Genomic DNA, 23,822 nt, shown 5'->3' with positions numbered 1-23,822 from the left:
CCCCATACAAAGAGGGGTATGTCTAAGGGCAGGGGTGGACAGGAGAATAAGAGAGCCTGGAACCCCGGCCTCCAGGGGCCAAAGCTTCCAGTCTCTCTCTTTCCCACGGCTGCCACCCCGACCCCCATTCCTGTGTCTTTTCACAAACAGCTAGCTGTCCATCCCTCGACTGGATGTCCATGGTTTTATCTGTTCAAGTGGCACTGTGGTCTGATATTTGATTCATTAGAAGGAGCTCTGGTCAGGAGGAACACTGGTGGTATAGTAGTTATGATTTGGGCGGAGATCCAAAAGGTCAGCAGTTCGAAACCACCAGCTGCTCCTTGGGACAGAGACCGGGTCTTCCACTCCTGAATAGAGTCACAGTCTCGGAAAACCCACAGGGGCGGTTCTACCCCGTCCTACAGGGTTGCCGTGCATCAGAATCGACTCAATAGGAATGAGGGCTTGAGTAGGTGGCAGGGAAAGCAGAGTTTGTTCTGTGCTCCAGGTGAAGAAACTCAGGCCCAATGAGGAGACCCAGGTGAGGGAGTGGTGACCCGAGGGATGCCTGGGAGGGTGTTAATGAGATCAGGTTCTTCCAGCTTGACCCCCAAGTCCCTGGGCCCACACGTGGTGACAGGCAACACAGAAGGGGGAAGTACAAAACAGACAGCCCCAAGTTCTCTTCTCAAAATATTTAATTTGTTTTGAAAAGGACACATTCCCAGCTTTCTTTCCGCCACATCACTCTGGGCCACCAGCAGTGACACTCACGCACACAAGGCCAACAGACTCCAGTCCACTTCTGCCCTCTCCAGCTGGGCCCACGGGCTCTTTCCCTGGTCGTCTCCTCTCCCAGAGAAAGGTAAAGGAGAGAGGGACCCGCTGGCATGCTAGCTCCCGGGGAGGGCAAGGAGCCACACATACACACACGCTAACACGTTACATGCACGTAGAAAAATAAAACCAGTGGTGTTCCCGCATTCCCAAACTATTAAGACAGCAATAGCCACCTGGAAGTCATCTTTGCCATTTTCTAGAAAAATTTATTGCACTAAATCAACATGTTAAAGGAGCTCTGGGGTTGGGGCTCTGAACTGAAACCACGGGCTCCTGGGCCCTCCCTTAGTGTTCCCTGGAGGGGAGCACAGCTCCCCAGGCTCCAGCCAACCTTCCTGGCTGGCTCAACCCTCGCCACCTGCCTCCCTGGGCCACAGCGCCCCTCTCACGTGGGGGACGCTCATCAAAAGTTAAGGTTCCTGGAGAAGTGGCTCCCCAACCTCATCTTTAACTAAGAGTTCAGTTACCCATGTCCTCTGCCAGGCTACTGTCAATCTGGAAAATTCTCTCTAATGATAGATATATATGGATATATATCTCTTTCTATACCTAGATATACATTTATGTATATGCTTGCAACATTCTTGCTCGTTTATGATCGGTCTGTTCTGAGTTTGAAATGAGGATGCCTTGAAGCTGAAGATCAAACACTTGGCAAGCAGACAGCCCCTCCTGGCCCATCTGAAACACAGGCGAAGCCCCTGCAGGCAGCTACTCCAGCCGAGAATGCTTTCCAGATATAAAGACCTGGGTGCAGGGGCCTCAAGCCCTGTTAGTCCTAAGATGAGGAAGGGTCCATCAGGGATGGCTTACCTGAGCACTTCCATCTCCCCAAAATGTCAGCTTCCTGAAGTGAAGAGGCTCAGCTCAGAGATCCCCCTCTCAGCCCCTTTCTTTCCAAGTAAGCACTTCAGGAAGGACCCAGACCCCCGCTGCCCCAGGGAGGAGAGCCATCAAACTGTCACTCCACCCTCTGGGTTGGCACGTGGGTGCCAGCCCAGGATAAGTCTCCATTCTGGGGGGAAAAAAAGAAAATTGAAACACACACAAACTGTATGCTTTCTGGCCAAGAAAATGAAGAGCCAAATAGCTCGAGGCCTTCCCACCAAGGACTAATGAGGGTGGCCTTCTGGGTGAGGAGCCAGACCAGAGGGCTAGTGCTGGGCGGGCACCCAGCCCAGGCAAGACACTGACATGCCGATGCAAGTGCCCCGTGTGTGGTTATAAGAGTGGAAAGCGTGTACATGTTTTGGCCAAAACCTCAGAGAGAAAGGCAGGGGCCTGGAGAGTGGGGGGACCTCCTGGGGCCTCTGGGATTCTAATCAAGTCCCCCACAAAGATGCATGAGTGGGTGTGCCCTAGGGGCCATGCCATAGCCTGGCTGTCCTCCCTTGGGCTGCCCACTAGTGTTTATGGAAAGTCTTGGAGGCTAGGGCTGGAGCCTCGGAGCCGCTACCTGAAAATCAAGCTAGTGGACAGATGACCAAGAGCACCCCTCCGCTGATGCCTATCAACCCCAGGCTGCCTGCTTTGAGGGCAGCATGTCCTCAGCTAATCTTGGCAGAGTCCAAGGACAGGCTGAGCCACAAGAGAGGAAGAGGAGGCTGCAGAGCAGGACACAGCTGCACCCTGCAGTTAGTGTGAGGACCTGCGTTTCCTGCTTCTGGGACCAAGACCGAAAGGCCCCTATGCCCGGGCAAATGTCCCAAAAGACCACTATCCCACAAGGCTTCCACTTGATCTGGGAAGCCGGGGCTGGGCAGCCTGTTAAGCCCTGTGGGCGGGCCACACAGGAAGACAGGCCTGCAGGCCAGGCACCATCTGCCGCCTCAGCTGAGCCAGGGCAGAGCAGAGCGAGAAAATACGGGAGCTTCTCAAGGAGCACCCCGGCTCTTGTGCCCACTGTGGAAGGGAGGCTCTAGAGGAGGCTGGTAATCTGCATCCCCTGGGGTCCAGGAAGGTAAAGCTTCCCAGACGGCAGCAGGCTTTCCTTTTAAATCCAAGATTTAAGATTGGCTACTGGTTGATGAAAAGACACAACAGACCCAGGGTATGGGACAAAGAAGACGCAAGGGCAGCCTCCACGAATGGCCCGGAGAAGAGGAGACGACACGTATCCTGGGCCCTCGTGGTCACAGACCTGGGTGAGGGTTGATGGCCAGGGCCTCTTCCAGGCTTCCCAACCACAGAGCTACTACAGGGGAAAGAGGCAGGAGCTGAGAAGGGTGGAGCGCAGGCCCTGACTGCCACACCATCCAGAGACCTGCCGCCTATGGACACTCGCCCAGGAACGGGAGGGAGGCGAGTAACAGACACACACCACCGGGAAATGCGCCCTGCTACCTGAGAAGATGTGAGGGCGACTGTATCAGTGAGGAGCCATCCTGCGGAGACGGCCCTGGCAGGTCAGGCCAGAGCCTGTGAAAGGAGAAAGTGGGTCTCCAGGGTCCCCTGTGGACTCGGCTAGGACAGCCAAGGACAGAAACTAAGGCCGATTCACATCTCGACGGACTGGAGCTCCTGCCAGGGAGGAGGAGGCTGGCCCCGAAAGTCCCCCGTGCTCCGGCCTGTGTTATAATGAAGCTCAGGAGCAGGTGCACCGCTATTCGCGGATGACGAGTCACAAGTCTCCAGGCGCCCTGGGCAGAGTCTAGGTGCAGGCAGTGCCCTGCCTGGATGGGGGGCCTTGGGTTACAAGGGCCCGTACTTGGTCTCATACTTGGACACGATGGTCTTGCACTTGCCCACCTCCTTGCGCAGCTCGGCCACCTCCGTCCGCAGGGCCGTGTTCTCCTTCTCCAGGAAGGCGGCCCGAATGGTGATCTGGTTCTCCTTCAGGCGCCGCGCGTCCCGGGACCGTTTGGCAGCCACATTGTTCTTCTTGCGCCGTGTCCAGTACTTTTCATCCTGCAGAGAAGGGGGTTATGTCATCTCTACCTGGGAACCCAACCTTCCCCTTCCACCTCCCAAATACCCCTCTGTGAGGCCGGGCCAAGGAGTTTGAGTCCCCGGGACTCTGGTAGGCTGCAGTGGGGGGAAGGCCAGTTTGCTGGGCACTACTCCCTGTTATGGCAGTTGTGAAGGGTCTGGGCATCTGGGTGCAGTCCCAAGTTCACTCTGGGCTCTGCTACTTATTAGCAATGGGCCCGTGCAGGTTTCTTTACGTTGCAATGTCTCAGGTCCCTTGCCACCACAGTGGGGGCACTCACTACCTCATGGGGTGTTTAGTGATCAGATGAACTAGCTTGACAGGAGGTGCCACACAAAGGCTTGCTGGCAACATCATCGCTGTGCAAGGCCCAGAAGCATTCCAAGGGGCAAGCAGGATTACTCCTGCTTTACAGATAGGGAAACTGAGGCACAGCTAGATTTGCAGGTGGCAGAGTGGGGTTTGGAGCCAGGTCCAAGGCTTGGATGAAAAATCCTCCCAGAGTTTTCCATATGACAGGGCAGAAAGTCTGTGTAGGCCCCCTCCCCCTACTCCCCCCTCCCCCTGCTGGTGCCTGCAGAGCCATCAGTGGAGGTCTGCCGGCTGTCCCCCAGGGAGGGCTGCACACAAGTTATCTTTTGTCCTTCAGATCAAGGACTTGTTCAACCCCAGTTCCCGTGGCCAGTGAGCTCTGCCCAATGTCTGAGCTAAAGCCAGGACAGCAGGAACAGGGACACAGCCAGTGGTCCTGGGGAGGACAGAGAAACTACACAGTCACGTGGGGCCAACCCTTTAGTTCCCTGGCAGTACGCAGGCCGTGGCTCCAGGCAGGAGCATGTGCCTTTAAAATGGTGTCCACAGGAGGGCGGCTCCTCCAGACCAAACCACGCGAGAGGTAGGTCGACCCTGCATTTGTGGGCGCCCGCTGAGTCTGAATGAAGTCTGAATGAAGTCTGAATGAATGCTCACTTAGGAAAAACACCCCCGTACCTTCTGCTCATCAGGAACGAAGACCTTCTTGGCCTTCTTGATCATGGGCTGGGGCTTCAGGTCCTCCTCAGCAAACTTGTGCTTCCGAGGGTTGAAGAGCTCCCCACCTGGCACGCTGGAGAGGACCAGGTCGGCCGGATCAGGGTTGAAGTTCACATCCACTTCCACACAGTTGGGGTCAATGGGACTGGGTGTCTCCCTGTCCTTTTCTGGGGAGGATTCTGGAAAACAGAGGGAAGGTGGTCAGTAAGTGCTCCGGGGGAACGAGAAGGCCCGCCTCCCACGCCCAGACACCCACCTGAACCATGGTCACCAGAGGGAAGAGACCACACTGGCCCCAGCCTGAGCCAGCCTAGCACATGTGATTCCACGTGGGTTTTAACAAAAACAAGAGATGAAGTCTTCCCTGGAGGAACAGAGACCCTCAGAAAAGACCAGAGTGTTTGGAGTGTTTCCCTGCAGAAATGTCACTTGACGTCCTTGACTTCCTGTGGTTTCATGCTCCGAGAACGGCAAACAGAATGACAGCCAGCGCCTGCTTGAGGATGAACGCATGTCAGAGTTTGGGGCGAGGGTCAGGCGCTGACCCAGGCTCAGGAGGGTGAGAGGAAGTGACAGAGTCCAGGTTCGGGAGCACTGCTCTTCCCAGACCTGCCTGGCTGCCAACTTACTGTGGGCTGGTTGGAAGTCATTTTCAGGCGGCCACGCGTGTGCGTCACTTCAGAGATATTTACAAACAAATACCAACAACCCTCTACCTTTGGCCTACTCAGGCAGAGCTACTGACAGGAGGACACAGGGAGAGTGTCATCGATGTTTACTGAACACCTACTATGTGCCAGATCCTGTCCTGGCACAATGAAAAGAGAGAGCGAAACAAGCAGAAACCTCTGCCTTCGTGGAATGTCAGGCTAGTGAGGAAAAATGAGGTTGAACAAGATCAAAACCAGGTATCAAACCATCAGCAGCTATGTGGATAGTAAGGGAGTGAATGCCAGGTGCCAAGGCCAGGCCTCTGGTATGCTTGAGAGGAGCAAGGAGGCCAGTGTGGTGAGAGCAGATGACTGAAGGTGTGGGGACTGGTGGGGGCTACAGGCATCCAGTAGGCCTTCGCCACAGATGCTGCTGAACACCGCACAGGACAGGACAGCAGTCCCTCCCTCCATGCCTGTGTTGATTCTCCCTCCATCAGGAGTGTGGGCAGAGGAGTGGCATGATCGGTCTTGGTTCTCAATGGGGTCCTGAATAGGTGACTGCATCCTATAGGCTGGGATTGATTAAAAAGGTCTTTGTGTCAGAGGAGTGAATGACCAATGACCTGGGAGGTAGCTGAAGACCCTAGGCTGCCAACCACCTGCAGGAAAAAGAGCCAAGGAGCCGACCACGGGGAAAGGCTGCTCGAAACACAACAGATGTGGAAGTTGGCTCTGTTCTTGGGCCAGGACGGGTGAGGTGTCCAGGAGCAAAAGGGGCATGTTTACAAGTACGTTTAAAAAGAGGCTTAAAAGCAAGACTTGAGGAACCCTCCCTGACCAGCGGACAGCAGTACCAAGGACCAAGTCTCCCATGGAGTCAAAGGTTTTCAAATGCCTTGGGGGGAGAGGTGAGTGAGAGCCAGGCAGTCATTTGAGACCTCTGAGATGCTTCGTTACAGAACAAGTCCAATTAGGAGCAAAGTCTGAGCCCCACTGGTGGGAGTACAGGCCAGTGCAACCACTTTGTACACTACCTGTAGGACCTAAGAAAGCTGTCCCGGGAGGGACCCCATTCCATTCCACGGAACCAGCTTCCAAAGGTGCCCTGACTAGAAGAATTCCAGGCAGAAGGGAATTCTACCAGCGTCAGCTGAAGCCTCCAGCTCCAACGGCTGGTTTACAGGAAAATGGGGCAGAGAACACAGTGAATGGCACTGTGGGGGTACAGCAAAAAAAATGCAGCATGTGGGGGACTCTCTGAGCTTATGAATGTGGATCCTCAGACGAATAAACTGCCCAGGAATGGCGAGGAGAGGGTAGCTCAGAGAGGACGCAAGAGAGTGAAGAGATGCAGCAACTCGATGCCATGGGTGAGGCCTCTCTGAGTCCTAAGTCAAATAAACAAACCCTACAACAGCCACAGTTAGGAGACAACATTGAGTGTGGAGGAATTTATTGTCGATTTCAGGTGTGCTGCTGGTATTTCTGTTCTATTTCTCCAAAGGAACTTTACGTGGTACACAGGGATAGAAATAGTTCCAGATATCAGGGCTCCTGGTGTACAATGACGTGGCAGAAGGGGAGGAGGGAAGCATGACTGAAGCTGCGAGGGGTGACATGGATGTGTGTTACTGTACTGTCACTTCATCTGCATAAATAAAACTTTCCTGTAATGAAGCGCTAAGGACAGTAGCGCCTGAAATTCCCTGTAACGGGTTTTCTGGGTTTCCGACCAATTCCTGGGGTCCTTTCCCTGTAGCTACAAGCCTGTCTGCCTCATACCAACAGCCTGTGGAAAGCAGGGGCTATAAGATGCTTTGCCCTGGCCAGGCAAGCAGGATGCCCTCTTTATGCAGGTGCCTATGTGGTGCCTCACAAGATAGGCAGACACTCTGGGTTCAAGTGCTGCCTCCACAACCTACCTGCGGTGTGAGCTGGGGCAAGCTGCGTTACTTCTCTGTGCCTCCGTTTCCTCCCTACGGAAAGGTAGCAATAGGACCAGTCTCATAAGGTTTGGTGGCGTTACATGTAAATGCCCGTTAGCTGCAACAGCAAGACGGAGGACAAGACTAACAATAAGCACTATTAGCGCTTTTGCCTGAGTATCTGCCAGCCAAGTGTTCATGGGGCAGAGCACAGCAGGAAGAGAACATAGCCTGGATTTCTGGAGGCCACGTCTCAGGCGACCTGGCTCCCAGGTCCTCTGCCCCTGATATAGCCGACCAACCAGCAGGGGGGCTCTGCCTGCCGCTAATGCGGCCCCTATTTTTCTCTCCAGTCTTGGGGTCCCCCACACAGCAGGCCCACTAGGACTTTCCCTCTGGAGAAAGGTCCCCCGGGGGGTGGACACAAGCTGGCCTCCGGCAAAAGCTGGACTGCCTCCCCTTGCCCCTCACCAACCTGTGCTGGACACGGTTTCAGAGGGCTGAAAGACAGCGGTGGAGGAGGACGGGGAGAAGGCGGTAGAGGAGCTGGCAGACTCCTTCCCTTCCAGCTCGGCCACAGGTAGCAGCAGGTTCTGGACCAGGTGGGTGGGGCTGGCAGGGATGCCGTTCTCCAGCAGGAACTCGTCCAGGTCCATGTACTCCAGGTGGAAAGACTCGCCATCGTACGGGATGGTCTTGTCCCAGATGGGCGGCATGAGGGAGGCGGAGACGGCCATGGTACTGGCTGCCGCGGCCTCGTCCTCCTCCAGCTTTTCCTTCCCCTTCTCCTTCTCTGCAGACACAAGATCTGTGATGAGAGACCACCCAGCGGCCGCAGGGGGCTGGCCCCTCACTGCTGCATCGAGATGCCACCCAACACCCCAGGAGCCCAGCCTGTGCTGGATGATCTGGGTTAATCAGGGGCGTGGCGAGCCTGGCCTTCCCCGATCTGATCCCGAGGCCCATTCAGAACAGACTGTGGGGCTAGTAGCTGCAGGCCAGAGGGGACAAGGAAGGAAATGCGTTTCGGGCCCTTCCTGGTAGTTTGTCGTGGCGGACAAGGGCTTTTGTGTTCCCCTGTCCCTTCCAGTGATGCCTCTTCCCACAACTGGCCTAGGGCTTGATTCCTAGTTCTGCCAGCCACCCGCTGTGACCTCAGCCATGCCACTTAACCCTCTGAGCTCAGTGTTCTCTGTGAAGGAGGGTAGAACTGCCCCCTTTGTGAGTATTAGCAATCACATGGGGGCATGCCTTACAGAAGACCTGGCACTCAGTAAACCAAAGCAAACCCACAACTCTTGAGCTGATGCCAACTCACAGTGACCGTACCTTGGGCTTTGGAGACCTTAAATTATAGGTTCCCAAACTGGCTTGGCTTATTGACCCATTTTCAGGAAAAAAAATTTTACTAAGGTAACGAAACTCCTTTGTACTACAGCCTACAATCTAGCATTAAGTGTAGGTATCTGCTTTTGGTCTCCCCCTGGGTCATTCCAGCAATGACCAACCCCCCTGCCCCACCCACCAGAAACAGTATGGCCTGCTTTGGGAAATACTGCTGTAAATCTTGACAGAAGCAGTTCGCTTCACCTTTCTCCCATGGAGTGGCTGGGGTTTGAACTGCCAACTTCGTAGTAAGAAGTCCAATTCTTAACCCACAGTGCCACCAGGGCTTGGCAGGCATTTATTACTGAAGGCAGGGGCAGCTCTCATTCACCTCAAGATCTCAAAGTACCAAGCAGGGTCCAACGGACTGGAGGTAGTGGGGAAAATGTGCACATGAGTTACAAAAAACTGCACTTAAAACAGTCTGTTTCCCCCCAACATCTTATTGTTAATAATATCTACATACAAAGTTGCAGCTTTGTGGCATAGTGCAAGGTCAGCAGTTTGAAACCACCAGGTGCTCCTCAGGACAAAGATGAGACTTTCTATTCTCACTAAGAGTTCTAGCCCCAGAAACCAACATGGACAGGTACCTGACCTATGAGGCTGCCATAGATGGAACTGACTTGATGGCAGCGAGGTTTTTGAGACGATCATTCTCAGATGTTCAAAGACAAAAAGACACACTGATAATAGAAGGCAACAATAATGAAAACGTAAGAGAGAGAGAGGCTGGACATGTCAGAACTGGTGACGTAGGACAGTGTGTCAGGCTGGACTGGATCCCTGATTGTTCCTTTAGCCGGCGCTCCCTGTCCACTGAGCCAGAAAGCACCAGCTGAGCACTGGCTTTGCAAACAGACTCCCTCCTAGTTTAGGAAGAGGGCCTGGAGCTGAAAAGAGGGCCTTTCAAGACCTTATTCCTGGCAACCCTTTCTGGGAGGGCGGAAGGGGGCGAGCTGAAGGGAAAAGACTGCTCCCATCCAAAATGAACCGTGGGGATCAGATCCCACCTAATTTCCTCAGGAAGTTCTGCCTGTGAATATTCAATAGAGGGCAATTGAGAGACAAGGACGAGAGAGAAATATGACAAGGATGGAAGGAAACCAAAGTGACAAGGAGGCAAATCAGGGAAGCTGAGAGAAACCATGACAAGTTCATGATGGGGTTTTCCACAGGGTTAGGGAGTGACATGGAGCAATCATGACAACATTGGAAACATGCCAGTCCTGCATGGACTCCTGGACCACAACAGTCAAAGAGCAACCTGTTAGTTCAATAAAATGGGCCACACCCAGCTAGGTAAGCAGCTGGAGGTTAGGACAAATAGGACTTGGTCAGGGCTTCTGATACAAGTTAACCTGAATGCATGCCTCTCCTGTCCCTTCCAAGCTCTGGTTTCAAACCAGCACAGCAGGAAAAAATGCCAATCTGGGCTGGGAGGGCAGATCAGGTGACCTCAGTGCTCTGCTCCCCCACTGGCCATTCTGTTCAAAATTATGCTGGCCTACCTTGGGTGGGTTTGCTTGGGATCCGAGGAGGCAGGAGAAGAGGGAAAAAGCAGCCATATCAAAGGACAAGAAACAGAACTCTGGGGTTAGCCTGGCCTAGGCAACTGACCAGGAAACCATGGTGGTACGGGGCCAAAGCACCTGGCTAATAACCGAAAGTGAGCAGTTCAAAGGCATCAGCAGCCCTGCGGGAGAAAGATTCAGCAGTGTGCTCTGGTCTGCTGAGCCCCTATGAGTTGGAATTGAAAACTCAAGCCTCGGGATTATCCAAAGCAATGAATGGTATTTTAAGTCAGAGTTCTTCTGGGAGCTGAAGTTTCCAGTTGTGCGGGGCAATAAAGGCCTGGGCCCATCACTCAGGTCACTGGGACTACTATCAGTGGCTGCCAGTGTGAGCTAATGGGAAGAGCACGGGACAGAGTCTCCCGTGGCCTGTGTCACCTTGGGGAAGCACCCTCACTTCTCTGAGCCTCAGCTTTCCTGATCTGGCAAGTGGGAACAATGCCCTGTAGGTTTGTGGTGAAAGGCTCACGGAACCAAGATGATGTCCAGATGCTTGGCTGTTCCTGGCCATTACCTTAACCAAGAGCCCGTCCTCTGTGCCCGCCTAACCTGCAGCCCGCCTCAACCCTTTATTTGAAAGTATACACCTCCTTTATAATCAACTAGAGGGTCTTGTGGGCATGAGATCCCGAAGCTGGAGGAGCAAGCTGGCCTCACCTGATGTGCCAGGCCTATTTATAACCCAACAGTGACAGCAGTAAGGATGGGAGGCCCAGCACACACGCAGGAAAGGCAGAGAAATGGCATTTTGAACGAAAAAAATAAGTCCCTAGGATGGGCGGCTCAGAAGACCTAAATCCCAGAACCACGTAGGGTGATTCTTGGAAATTCTAAGGATTGAAAGCACACATGGGATGAACCCCAACACTGCCTCCCCCCCTCCATCCGGCTGCTCTCTGGGGCTCATGTGCCTAGACCCCAAACCATGAACAGCCCTGCTTTCCACATCGGCCCCAGAACCTCTGGGTCCCAAAGTCAAGGGTCCACCCCAAACCTCCAGGGCTGGGTCTGACTCTTAGGCTCTGTGCCTGCTCCCCTAAGCCTCGCCCCCTCCGTACTCCCCTCCCCCACACCACACCTCGGCAGTGGCAGGAGCCACATTTCCAAAAATTCACCCGTGGCTGGGATGAAGCTGAGCCCCAGGCACTCACCGCCGCGCACACACACCAAGGCCTCTCAAACTTTGGTGGAATTTAGGACCATGGGTTGGGGGTTTTAAAATGCTGCGCTCCGTCTCAGGAGTCGCAGATTAGGGGTGGCAGGTGGGGCCCGGGAAGCAGCACTCAAGGTGAGCATGCCCAGGGACTCTGAGGCGAGGGTCCCCTGAGAAGGTGCCTTGCCCAGGATGCTCATGTAAGTGACTGCGACCGACCCCGTCTCCTAAACTCCGTCATCACACCCCGACCCAAACCTTGAGACCCTTCCAAGCCGCACCCACCCTCTGAACTCTCCCTGACCTTCTCTTCCCCGGCTCCCGGTCCCCCGGCCTCGCGCTCCAGACCTCAGGCACCCAGAAACCCAACCCCCCTCCGCAGGACCACCTCACCCTGACCTCCGACCTCCCAGCCCCGCCTCCGCGGGGCTCCTCCCCCAGAAGCCCCGCCCCCGGGCCGCGCGGACTCCCCCTCACCGAGGCGCGCCTCGCGCGGGGGGTTCTCCATCAGTTTCTTCAGGACCAGCGGGAAGGAGCCCGGCAGGCCCCGCTCCCCAGCTGCGCGCCCCGGTCCCAAGCCCGTCCCCGCCTGCGGCTCCACAGGCGGCTTCTTTCCGCCGCCCGCGTCGGACATCGTGTCCCGCGCTTTGCTCGCGCGCCGCGCCTCCCCCGCCCGCCCCCCGAGATGGACCCGAGCCGTGCGACCCGCCGCAGCTGCCGACCGGGGCAGCTACTGCGCAGGCGCCAGGCAGCACCCCCCACTTCCCTCCATCCCTACCCCGCCTTCGGACTGGCTCTGGCGATTTAATTATTCATGAGGCGAGGTCAGCGTCCCCGATTCGCGGTCCCCGATTGGTCCAGCCTGGCTGAAGGGCAGGCGTAGTTTCCCGGGCAGAGATTGGCTAGGCAGTCGTAGAACGTGAGACACGTGCGGGGCCAGGTGAGGAGCGACGCTGGAAGCCCGCCCCGTCCGCCCAGTGTCACCTGATTGGCGCCTGCTGGGGTAGAGATCGGAGGCCTTCTTCGGTGGCAGCCCCTTCCCCTCTCCCAGGGTTTTCACTTTCGTCTCCCTCTTCATCACCTCCACCCTTCTCCCAGACCGCCGTAACCTCTCCTCTCCCTCGCGTTCCAATCACGCAAGCTCCCGACGCGTCCCTGGAGGGAGGCGGGGCGGCGAGCGAACAGACAGGCGGGACAGCCAATCAGCGGGTCTGCTCGGGCTGCGCGGCTTGCCACTGGGGGTCACGTGAACTGCAGCCGTGGGAGGGCCGTCTAGGGCGGGAGAAGAGGAGGGAGGCGCAGGAGCAGCCAATGGGGGGCGGGGGTGGGGCCCGGCCGGCGCACGAGGCGCAGCACGTGCGGGGCTTCGGCTGGGAAAGGCGGGGAGGGGTGAGGAGGGCCCGGTCCGGCCCGGCCTTGCAGTTCCGGGGACTCTACCCGGCTCGAGGGACTCGACTCGAGGCCCAGCCCGCGCCCCTACCCCCACGTGACGCCGAGGTTGGCTGAGGGCAGGGCCAGCGGGTGTCAGGTTGCCCCTGGCTGCAGGTCTGGGGAAGCGAGAGAGCGGGAGGCGCATTCTTGAGCCGGGGTGGGGAGAGGACCTGCCCTCCAGCCCGGCCCTGGCCTCGCCTCGGCCTGCCCACTGGCTAGCCGTGACCTTGGGAAAGGCATTTGCTCCCGGGAGCCCGTTTCCTCAACGTATTACGCAGGGGGTTGAATTAGACAAGCTGCCAACTGCTCTGGAAATGTATTTCTCTCTGGGCTCTGTCCTTCCTGTTCCTAAAAAGATCAAAACAAACTCACAAAACTCCATAATGCAAAGTACCAGTTACACATTTCGTGAGGTCCATCTCCTCTCTAAACCCTAAGGTTGCTAGAAACCCATAGAAGGGAAACTAAGAAGACGCCCGGGAAGCCCACCCAGAACTTTGTACCTGTCCACTCCACGTCCCAACACGACTCTCCCTCCTTAAGCTCCCAGAGGGCAGGGACTTTGGCTTGTTTATCCCATTCTCCTCCAATGACTCAGGGCCTGTCAGTGGGAGGGGCTGGGGGAAAGGCAGACCTCTGCTCCTGGTGACCCTGGTCTTGCAGTGGGCTGTCTTAGACTGCTAACCCACAAGGTCAGCAGTTCAAATTCACCAGCTGCTTCTCAGAAGGCAGATGAAGCTTCCTGCTCCTCTTATAAAGAGTTATAGCCTTGGAGACCAAAGAGGCAGTTCTACCCTGTCCTATAGGGTCACTACTAGTCTTGCCTTCATGGCAGTGAGGGGTCGTTCCTGAGGTCAGTGCATGATCCCACCACCCCCACCACCACCACCCCCAGCTGGTGCCGTGGGAGGCTTTCAGGGAGCTAAAGAGGAACCAGGGTTGGGATGCTGAGTAGACCAGCAAAGCTAGAACATGGACGGGCTTTTGCATGGCCAGGTGCAGGGTGATGAAGTAGAACTCTGGCCTTGAAGTTCATACTGATGGCTAACCTCACCTCGTGTCCCATAGGGCTAGGGGAGGGGCTGGCTCAATTCCATAAAGGTTAAATGAGCCAAGGCATCTAAATGCACAATTCCAAACCTGCCCAAATGGTTGGTCGCTTGGATGGTTCTACTGAACCTGTGCTGTTCGCACAGCCATTTCTTGGTGAATCCACTATCCCAGAGGCTGAATCCTGCTCAGAGTCATGGAAATATCAAATTGTGTACAGGAAATCTGCTTGTGCAACAGAATTGTTGTTGTTGGGAGTTTGGTATGCTGCCTGTCTAAAACATCTTCAGGAGGACAGAGCCTAGAGGTTTTTCAAAACAAATTTCCCAGGACATTCCAAAGAAAATTGAGAAAAGCAATATATGAAGCTTTCTTTTTTAGGTAGTTTGGTCAGGGAGAGACTTGCCAGATTAGAGTTAAATGTTTGTTTTCCTGGCAAATAGGATCTTAGTAGTGAGTCGGCTGAAACAAAGAAAGCCCTTAAGGAGCTGGGTGGGCAGTGGGCAGTGTCTCAGCCTGTCATACAGAGGGTGGCTGCTAGATGGAACAGCATCTCACATGACCCCCCTGAAGGAAACAGGTTGTCAAGGGGTCATATGCGAAAACCCAACAGTGGAAAGGTCTAACATTTGGTTATGCCAAAGGTGGGTAAGAGGACGTAAAAGTTAAGATTATTTTTAAAACGAGTGGCCCCATAGGGGTACTGCCTACTCCACCCACCACCCAGCCCTGAGCACTTAAGAGGCACGTGACTTGGCGACAAAGAGGAAACTAGAGGGCTTTAAGACTTCATTTGCTTTTGACTTCCTGTTCCTGCACCCACACTCCCCAGAGACGAGTTTCCAGGCACGGCCAGAGGGCGAATGGTGTGTCGCAGACACTGCAGGACCATTGCAAACACGTTCTCTCGCGCTTCATTGCGTGTTGTGAGGTTCTCGCTACACTGCTGACTGCTAACAGTTATCAGGAGCTGTAACGGTCTCTGGCTCCTTCTTCAGCTGCCCCCATAGAGCCACAGACTGCTGGTGCCCCTCAGGGTAAGACTGCAACCTTCTCTCATCTCTTGTTCTTGTGATGCCCTCATGTGGATTTTTTATACACAGCAACACTCCCCCACCCCCACTGCAGAGTAGAAAACAGCCCCATAGGATTTCCTGGACTATAATCTTTACCGGAAGGACTCCTGGTGGTGCAGTCTGGTACACGCTGGACTCTGAATCACGAGGTTGGCAGTTCAAACCCTCCTGTTGTCCTCAGAAGAAAGATGAGGCTGTCTACTGCTATGAAGAATATTTACAGCCCTTGGAGACCCTATGTAGCAGTGGTTCTCAACCTTCCTAATGTCGTGACCCTTTAATACAGTGACCCCCGTATGTGGGCGTATCTGCATCTTGGCGGACCTATCGAGATGGATAGAGTGGGGTCTCGGTTCCTAAGACCATCAGAAATATGGTCTTAGGCGACCCCTGTGAAAGGGTTGTTCCACCCCCAGGTTGAGACCCACTGCTCTAGCCGGTTGGTCTGAGTTGGACTGGACTCGGTGGCCGTGGTTTGATCCACGGGGGCAGACCCCCAGGTCTTTGAACCACCAATCTTTTGGCTAGCAACTGAGCACTTAACTGCTGTGACACCAGGGCGGCTTCTCCCTCTTCGTCTGTTGCAAAACTCACTGCCCACAAATCAATTCTGACACATAGTGACCCTCCAGGTCTGGGTAGAACTCCCCTTTTAGATTTATGAAACTGTCGCTCTTTAAAAGAGTAGAAAGCCTCATCTCTCTTCTGCTGGTGGTTTGGAACTGTTGACCTTGTGGTTAGCAGCTCAACATGTAACCACTATGCCAGGCACGTAGCTAATTTTGATAATGCCTGTCAGTCCCACAAAGAAATTCCAGGAGAGAAGCTGCTATTCTGTGGTTAAGCCTAGAGGCATGAGGGGCACCTTCTTAGGCTTTAAGTCAGCGGGTCTCCGTGTAATGGCTTCTTAAGGGAAGCATGGGTCCTGGGCAGGGAAGCCCTGTGGCTTTAAGCACATGACTGGTCCCATCTGAGCCTCAGTTATTTCCCTCCTGGAAAGAAGTTGCATTCACTTACCTCCCAAGAGGGTCCTTAAGGGTGTGTGATAGCAATGGTGGGAGCCCCCCTCTCCTGCAGGCCATGTGGGGTCAGGAGCAGACCCATTTGTTGCCTGAGGACAAGGCCTGCAGGTGAGCTCAATTCTAAGCCTGGTCGGAGTGAGTGGGGGGGGGGGGGATGCTGCATTTTCCAAAGTTGGACATTGTACTCTTTCCTGCTCCAGAAACCTGCCAAGCAGCCTACGTTAAAACGCTAAGCCGTGCTTAAGCAGACCAAGTGCCTTTCAGAAGGCCGTTCCGGCCATTTGGCTTATGGTGATTGGAACCTGAACTTCAGAGGAGCGAAAACTCCAGCCATGAAGCCTTTGGCCAGATACCCTACAGTGACCTCGTCGGCTAACCCCACTCAGCTTCTCGGCCAGCACCAGACGGTCTTCTGACTCACAGAGCAATGTGACATGCACCTGGTCTGCGTGCCAGCCGAAGAGGAGAAGGTGCCCATTGAGCTCCAACAAAGAGCCGCTATCTGTGTCCTGGGCCCCGAGAAAGCACAGGAAGCACGGTGCTTTGTTCAGGCCAATAACCCAGGGACTGTTGGTCGGTGCTGGTGGGAGCGTTCACAAAGCCCTTGGAAGCCAAGTCACACACATTTGGAACGCTGTGCATGTTAAATAACAGTCATTGTGTCTGCCTCGTAATTGAACCTGGCATTGCAAACATGAGCCATCCTCATGGCAAGCGCCCCAGCACCAGCCTGGCTAGCAGCCGTCTCCCTTCTGCCGCACATACCTGTGGCCACATAGTTCTGGGCTCTGTGGTCTGAGCCTGGGCTCAGGGAGTTCCAGGCAGAAGTGGTGGGCGGAGGCTCCTTAGGGCCTCTTGCCCAGTCCAGGGTACTCACAGGAGGACTAGTTTCCTGTTGGCTTTGCATTCGTTCCACTCCCAGGGCTCAGGTTACGGGTGTGTATAGGCGTGGGGGTGGGGTGGTTGTCTGTGAGCACCCCCCTCACCTCTGGCCTTTGCCACCTCCCGGCAGAAGGGGGGCGGCGCTCTGGAGCTGGACCGTGGAGGTCTGAGCCCTGCTACTACGGTCTTTGAACCTTCGTGAGGATGCAAGGAACCAATTCGGGCCCGTGCAGAGAATAGTAGTTGGCGCATGGAAAGTGATCAGTTAAAGTAAGCTCATTGTTAGTCCATCTCAGGAGGTTTGGGGCTAGATACTACACCCCTCCACTCACCTGCGACTTACCCAGGACCAAGGAAACAGACTGTGGCCTTCAAGGCCCTGTAGGCTCGCTCGCTCGCTTACTCTCACCCTGCCAGTCCCTCCAACCTCACCTCTTCCTTCTTTCCCTCTTCCCTCTCAGCAGCACAGTGGCTGTTTTGTTTGGTTTTCACAATGGTCTTTTATTGCTCAGGCATATTAAGTCCTACCTGCCTCAAGAGGGAGGAGGCTTTGCAGGTACGGGTCCCTCAGCCTACAAGCTACTGATGTAACTAGCTCCCAAAGTCCAGGCCTCCGATGTCATGCCCTTCAGAGAGGCCGGCCTGACCCTTGTGAGGGACGGCCCTGCGCCTGTCCCCTCTAGACCACGAAGGCCAGGCGAGCAGGGACCACTCAGTCAATGTGGAACGATGGGGTGACTGAGGAGGAGCTGACCTGGGACATGGACTCAGCAAGTCCCTGGGGAAGCCTGTGTGGAGGCGAGAGGCCAGGTTCAAAGCTCTTGATAACAACGGGCGGCCTTCCCGCCTCTGAGCGTCAGTGCCCTTGACAGCAGAGCCTCGCAAAGCCTGAGCCCGGAGCAGCATTCTCGGCAGTACTGTGCTGCTGGACTCAGGCTGCACTCCTGGGGGGCCTCGCCCCCGGGTCAGGTCTGTTACAAATGCCAACCCCCAACAACTCACTGCCATCAAGTGGATCCCAACTCACAGTGACCCCACAGAGTTAGGGCAGAGTCGAATAGAGCCTCCTCTTTCTTCCCCAGGGTGACTGACAGATTTCAATCATTGACACCTAACGCTCTGTACCATCAGGGCCCTGCTAAAACACAAGCCACCTGGAAAACGGCAGGAGCCGGCAGCAGTGTCTGCTGCTTAGTGAGAGGGAGTTTCTTGCCTGTCTCTGAGTGGTGGTAGGGGAGAGTGCCAAGAAGGCTCAAAGCTGCTTAAGGAAGGAGAGGCTGGAGCCACTTGCTGGCCTGAGGGTGACCGGGCTCTCTGGGTACAACATGCGTGCAGTGTCTCAGCAGAAAGGCAGAGGTAGGACAGGGTGGAGAAGATTGCAGTGAGGATTAGCTCCCTGGCAAAAGGAGGAAACACTCCATTCCTGAAAGGGGAGAGGTTTGAATGTGCCCGCAGGCGACTTAGAAGAAAGGCCTGGAAAGCGATTTCTGCAAAACCATGGCTCCTGAGAACTGTAGGGAGCACAGTTCCCTTCCAACACACATGATCACCGTCAGATAGAAGCCACTCTGTGGCAGCTGCCTTGGGTGTTTTTTGGAAGATGATTACATTTATTCACGTGGGCAGCACATGGACGCACCCACCCTCCTCCCCAGAAGGAGACTTAGTGGTTTCCCAGTTTCCGTCTGGCCCCGAGGCTGGGAGGGGAGGCTGTCATGTGGATTTTTGAGAAGGCCATGCTGGAACAGCCCTGCAGGCCCAAGTCCACCTTCTCTGTCCATTTTGCTCAAGCCCTGTTTCCCTGCACCCGTGCCTCTGCCCGAGTCGCCCTGCTCTGCGTGCCCCGTCTGGGCCAACCCATTTGGCATAGGGCTGGTAGCAGCATGCCCCTAATAGTCTCAGCATTATCAAGGAGACAGTGTGCATGTGTATGCATATATGTGATGTATGCACTCACACACGCATGCACACACAAACATGCAACATCCTAGCCCTTTCACTGAGAAGATCCACAGGCAAAGTGCAGGAAGGGGCTGGGGTCCATGTTTAAATGTGATGTGGGTAGAAGGGGCTCTTTGGGGTGGCATTTCACAGTGTGCAAACTCTTTCACATGGGACATAGACTGATCCTAGCAACATACCTGGAAAGCAGGTATCCTCTGTCCCCTGTTTATGGCTCAGGGCTGGAGGGGGAAGATGCAGCAAAGCTGAGTGGCCCGGAGGGTCCTTCTGGGCTCCATGCATAAGCCCTATACTGCACACCCAGTGAGAACCCTGCCTGTCCAGCTCAAGATGAAAGCCTTGTGTTCTTATGCCACACAAACCCCCCTGAAGCAGAGGCCTGGGTGCGCACAGCTGGCAGAAAGATGGAAGGGTCATCCTCAGAGCCCAGCCAAGGCCCTGTTAAAGGATCAGAGTCTCTCCAGAAGCTGGAGGAGAAAGTAGCAAGGAAAGGGCTAGACTGAGTGACGGGGGATGGAACCATCTCCTGGCAGAGGATTTGGGGGAGAGACGGGGCAGGGCCAGGGACAATAGCTCTCAGGGACCCTGGCCCAGAGACGCAGCAGGGAAACTGAGTTAGAGCCTGGGGTGCAGGCCCATCTTTAGCTGTACATAGATTTCTCTGCCTTTAGGGAAGCTGGTCCAAGGGGTGGACCCTCCCTGGGGGCTCTGCCCTAGGAGGCTCCGCAGGCCCCCAGTGGAGTCAAGCCTACTTCTCCAGGGACCAGGAAGAGGCAGAGGTCTCAAGGACTAGTCAGGTAGGGGTGCAAGAGAGAGGGACCCCTGAGATGGGAACTTGGGAGCAGTCTGAGAAGGAGCCTGAAACTGCTGTGGGGGCGAGGAGCCGAGTTCTGTGGGAGTACACCTAGAATTTCCCATCTCGCACGACTTCTTTAGGACATTCCCACACACTGCAGACAAGGCAGGCCAGGTACTTGGCATGAAGAGAAAGCGGCAGGTTTGTGAACAGGCCCTCAGACCCTTCACACCCGGGGGTGCGGGGTAGGGGAGGGACGGCGCTGCCAATAGGGGCCAGAGCCAGGCAGCAGGGTCACAGAGATGGATGCTCACTGTGTGACTGCTCCGGGGCAGGGAGTGTCCTATGTACACCATGCTTTCCTTTTACAAGAGGACGTGTTGCTTTGTAAGTAGATGTTTTTATTTCTATAAACCATTTGGAGAACCTGGGGGCTTTGTAAAGTAGCAGTGGCAAGGGGGGTAAGAGTTAGAACTGGGTCTTCATGGGGTGCCCTGATACCCCCTAAGTTAATCACAGAGCTCTGCATGGGGCTTCTTGCTCCTGGCTATTGGAGCTGCCACACCCACAAGTGGTAGGAGGTAGCTTTGAAGCTGGCCCCATGCTGTGCATACCCCATTAGCACCCCCAGCAGTACCTGACCCATAATCCTCTGCTAGAGCCAGTCAGGGCGCAGCAAAGTCTGCCCAAGACCCTGAGTGTGTCACTGCAGGGCCTGTCCCGGGTCTGCCCAATGCAGCTGGTAGAGGGGAGTACCAGTGCAGGGCTCTGCCAACCAGCAGGCATGCTAATGGATAGCAGCTGCCACTATGTTTCAAAAGCCAGGCTGCCCCTAAGAGACCTTCCCTTTGCAGCTGGCCCTGCTGAGCTGCAGGCCACCAGCTGCAACCTATGTATGCCCCCCACCCCCGTCCCTGACCCAGGACAGCCTGTGTGAGGCCTGGGGCTAAATTTCCTACCTAGATGGGCCACAGCCCTCTGCCTGGAGCATTGGAAAGCATTCTAGAGATGCCACTGAAGTTGGGGCACACCTGTCAGGTGAACTGCCGAAGGTCCTCTGAGCCCTACATGCTAGTAGGACCCAGGAGCACGTCCAGGAGGCCCACCTGAGAGAGTGGCCTGGGCCACCCCAGCATTTGAAACCCCAGCACACTGGACCCAAAGCTACACAAGAGCCCCTGGGGATAGGCTCCTGTCTCTAGCTCCGGGAGTGCCCCTTCCGCAGGGGCACAGTGCCTGCCAGTGACCAGAGTCAGCTGTCCCTTCTCCTGAGGGAACACCGCCAGTCCCACTGCCCGTGAGCAAGAAGAGGGCACCAGTGGCTGTGTGTTTGGGGGGGTGGGCTGACAGGAAGTCCCACAGGGACAACTAGGGCCACCTAGTGATGGCCTCTATTGGGAACCAACTCAGCAGGATACAGGAGAGGCCCAAGAAAGGTTTCCTTAAAGGACACAGAGGACAGAGGAGCAGTGAGGGCCTGGGAGTGGACACCTGGTGTCTAGGGGCAAGAGATTTGGAGGGATGTGTTGGGAACAATAGCCTGGGTAGGCCAGACCCCAGCAATCCCTGAGCTGACCCTGACTTTGAGGCCCTCAGGCAGGACTGGGGGCACCTGGAGTGGTGGCAGCGCTGCCCTGGTCCACACCCTCCTGCCTCTCCTGCACCATGTTTGCCTGTGGTATCCAAGGAACGTGGGGCTCTCAGGGCTGAGCCCACGGTCCCGTTACATAACAGCTTTTGTCCCAGCCAGAGTTCAGCCCCCAGGAGCAGGAGTCTGGAACCCAGGTGGTTCCCAGAGCCACCTCTTCTCCAGACACAGGGTCCAGCAGTCCACCCTCAGCCTCCCTCTCCCCTGGGCACCCCAACATGCAGGCAGGGAACCTTATAAGCAACCAGTATCCCTCCAGCAGGCACCCTTGTCTGCCCATGTGCTCGCAGCACCTGTCAGCAGCCACTCCCTGACACGTGCCCAGCAGCTGGTGGTCTCTGGGGCAATTCCTGAAATTGGGGTAGCAGCCATGCACGTCTGGGACTGGGCCCTCTCTGCACCCAGGGATGAGCTAAGGGCAGACCCATGCTAGGAACCGGTCCTCCCTCCCCTGCCCCGTCACCCCATTTCTGCTGCCCTACACCTACCTGCCCTCTTCTCTGGCCAGGGCAGGGAGTGCTCCAGCAGGGACTTAAGGACCTCCGGCATGTCCATGGCAGGGGCCCCTCCGATCCGGCTGCAGCCCGACATGGTCCGCGAAAGCAGCAGGAAGGCGGTGGCTGGCAGGGAGCAGCGGGATCAGGCAGGCGGGACGGGGAACCGGCGGCAGCCAATGGGCAGCGCGGCCACGCCGCTCTGGCCACCCCCTGCTCGGCCACCTGCCAGCTCTGCTGCAGCCAGGCCTGGCCTGGCCTTCCCTCCCCGCTGCCTGGCGGGCGGGCCAGCCGCAGCACGTGGAGCCATCGCGCCAATCGGCCGCCCTGAGCAGGCCTGTTATCTAACTTTGGAAGGGAAGTTCTCCCCCAGGCTGGGGCCACGCCTGCCGGGGCTGCCAGGTGAGAACGGGAAGCGGCTACACGCCCACAGCCGCAGGATCCCACGCAGCACACACCACCTTGGAAACCGTCCTGGGCGAGGGTAGGCGGGCCCAGCACCAAAGGACACGCCCTGTACTAGCTGCTCAGACCCAGGAGCTTGCGGCTTACAGGCCAGCCTGCCATGTTTCTCTCTGCAAGCCCGGGAAGCAGATGTTAACCCGCAGCCCCAGGCAGGAGGGGAGGGAGGTGCTCAGCAGACATACTTGGGGAGGGCAGGGACCCCAGAGAGCAGCGCACACTTGTCCTGATGAATCACAGCTGCCTGCATCCTGGGGTCATGGTGGCAGCTGGCTGCACAGCCTTCTTTTACAATCCCCCTCCCAGGGCGCTGTCTGGTCTCTGTGGTCCCCTGGGTCACTTTGAACCGGAGTGACACTAAGGTTCTGAACATCACTGTCCACCAAAGAGCTGAGCCCATGGCCAGGGTGTGGCAGGACCTCTATTCTGCCACGTACAGAGGGTCCAAGACAAGTCACCCAGCTCTCCCGGGTCTCAGGTCTTAGATTCCAGTGCCTAGAGGACTTCTCAGAAACTCCAAGCTGGAGGCAGCGAGCACCTGGTCCCCTGCCTGTGCCCCTGATTTCTACCCGGCAGCCTTCCAAAATGTCATTTTGCATAGTATGAAGTCCAGATGCTCCTCTGGCTTCCCTTCCTGTCTCCAGCTTTCACCTTGATGTTGTCAGGTGCCAACCAGTAGGTTCCGACTCATGGTGACCCTGTGCACAACAGGTAGCCCCGAGCCCTCTCCAAGTGACGTCCTCTTCTGATATAAGAACCCATGTTCACAATCTACGGTCTGTCAAGGGGCTACCAGGGGTGGGGTGGGGGGGAGGAGGAGGGGAAAGAGCTGATCCCAAGGGCTCAATGGAAAGTAAATGTCTAGAAAAGAACGACGGAATCTATGTACTAATATGTCAGATACAAGAGTTGTGAGAGCCCCCAATAAAGTGATTTTTTTAAAAAGAACACGTTCACTTTTGAATGCAGAAACAGTTCCATGGCTCCAGATGTATGTATGCTATGCTTCATAATGCCTTACCCCCCAACTCCACGTCCTTGGGAGTACTAACTGGAGTTTATTCATCTGTTGTTGGGAGGAGTTGTAATTATGAAGCAAAACCCCTTCACTCACTGCAAGAGTCCTGGCTGGAGCCCCTTACCTCTGCGACCACCCAGATGCAAGGCAGATGCAGCTAGATTCCAGAGGCCCCAGGAAGTCCCTGCATGTCCCCCAGATAGCTGCCTGGCCCACCACAGCTTCTTCCAGCGAGTTCTGCAGACTCCTCCTCAGGTACAGGCTGGTCTGGTTGACTGCACTTCCAAGATACTGAGTTCTTGTTACAAATGGGACGCCTGTGGCCACCCTCCGTGGCATATTTTCCCCACAGTCTGTTTCCACTTCATGTCTGTATTACCTTTTGTCATCCTCACAATGTCTCAAAATATTTCATAATGCTCTTGCACACTGACTAGACTTACAAACCCCAAACTCAAACCCACAGCCATCAGGTTGATTCCCACTCGGCTATCTTGTAGTTTCTGA

The 23,822-nt window shown here is 55.7% G+C and overlaps 1 protein-coding gene across 5 annotated transcripts; it reads right to left on the bottom strand.

The window, feature by feature from the left end:
* Window positions 1–672: 672 nt before the first annotated feature.
* TEF (TEF transcription factor, PAR bZIP family member) lies at window positions 673–21,932 on the bottom strand. Of its 5 annotated transcripts, none has more exons than XM_075553634.1 (5): window positions 21,830–21,932; window positions 7,837–8,154; window positions 7,359–7,412; window positions 4,742–4,962; window positions 673–3,729 (listed from the first exon to the last, which is right to left on the bottom strand). In XM_075553634.1, the coding sequence occupies exons 1-5, from the start codon at window positions 21,930–21,932 to the stop codon at window positions 3,514–3,516; spliced, it is 912 nt and encodes a 303-aa protein (XP_075409749.1). In that variant the 3' UTR covers window positions 673–3,513. The 5 variants fall into 5 exon arrangements, with proteins under 5 accessions (XP_075409749.1, XP_075409750.1, XP_075409747.1 ...); XM_075553635.1 differs by lacking the exon at window positions 21,830–21,932 and adding an exon at window positions 12,459–12,624; XM_075553632.1 differs by lacking the exon at window positions 21,830–21,932 and adding an exon at window positions 11,952–12,123.
* Between the last annotated feature and the right edge of the window lie 1,890 nt (window positions 21,933–23,822).

Source organism: Tenrec ecaudatus, chromosome 6 (assembly GCF_050624435.1).
Source record: "Tenrec ecaudatus isolate mTenEca1 chromosome 6, mTenEca1.hap1, whole genome shotgun sequence".
NCBI classification, from domain to species: Eukaryota; Metazoa; Chordata; class Mammalia; order Afrosoricida; family Tenrecidae; genus Tenrec; species Tenrec ecaudatus.
Note: the sequence above shows the minus strand (reverse complement) of the source record. Positions and strands in the feature narration are given on the sequence as shown.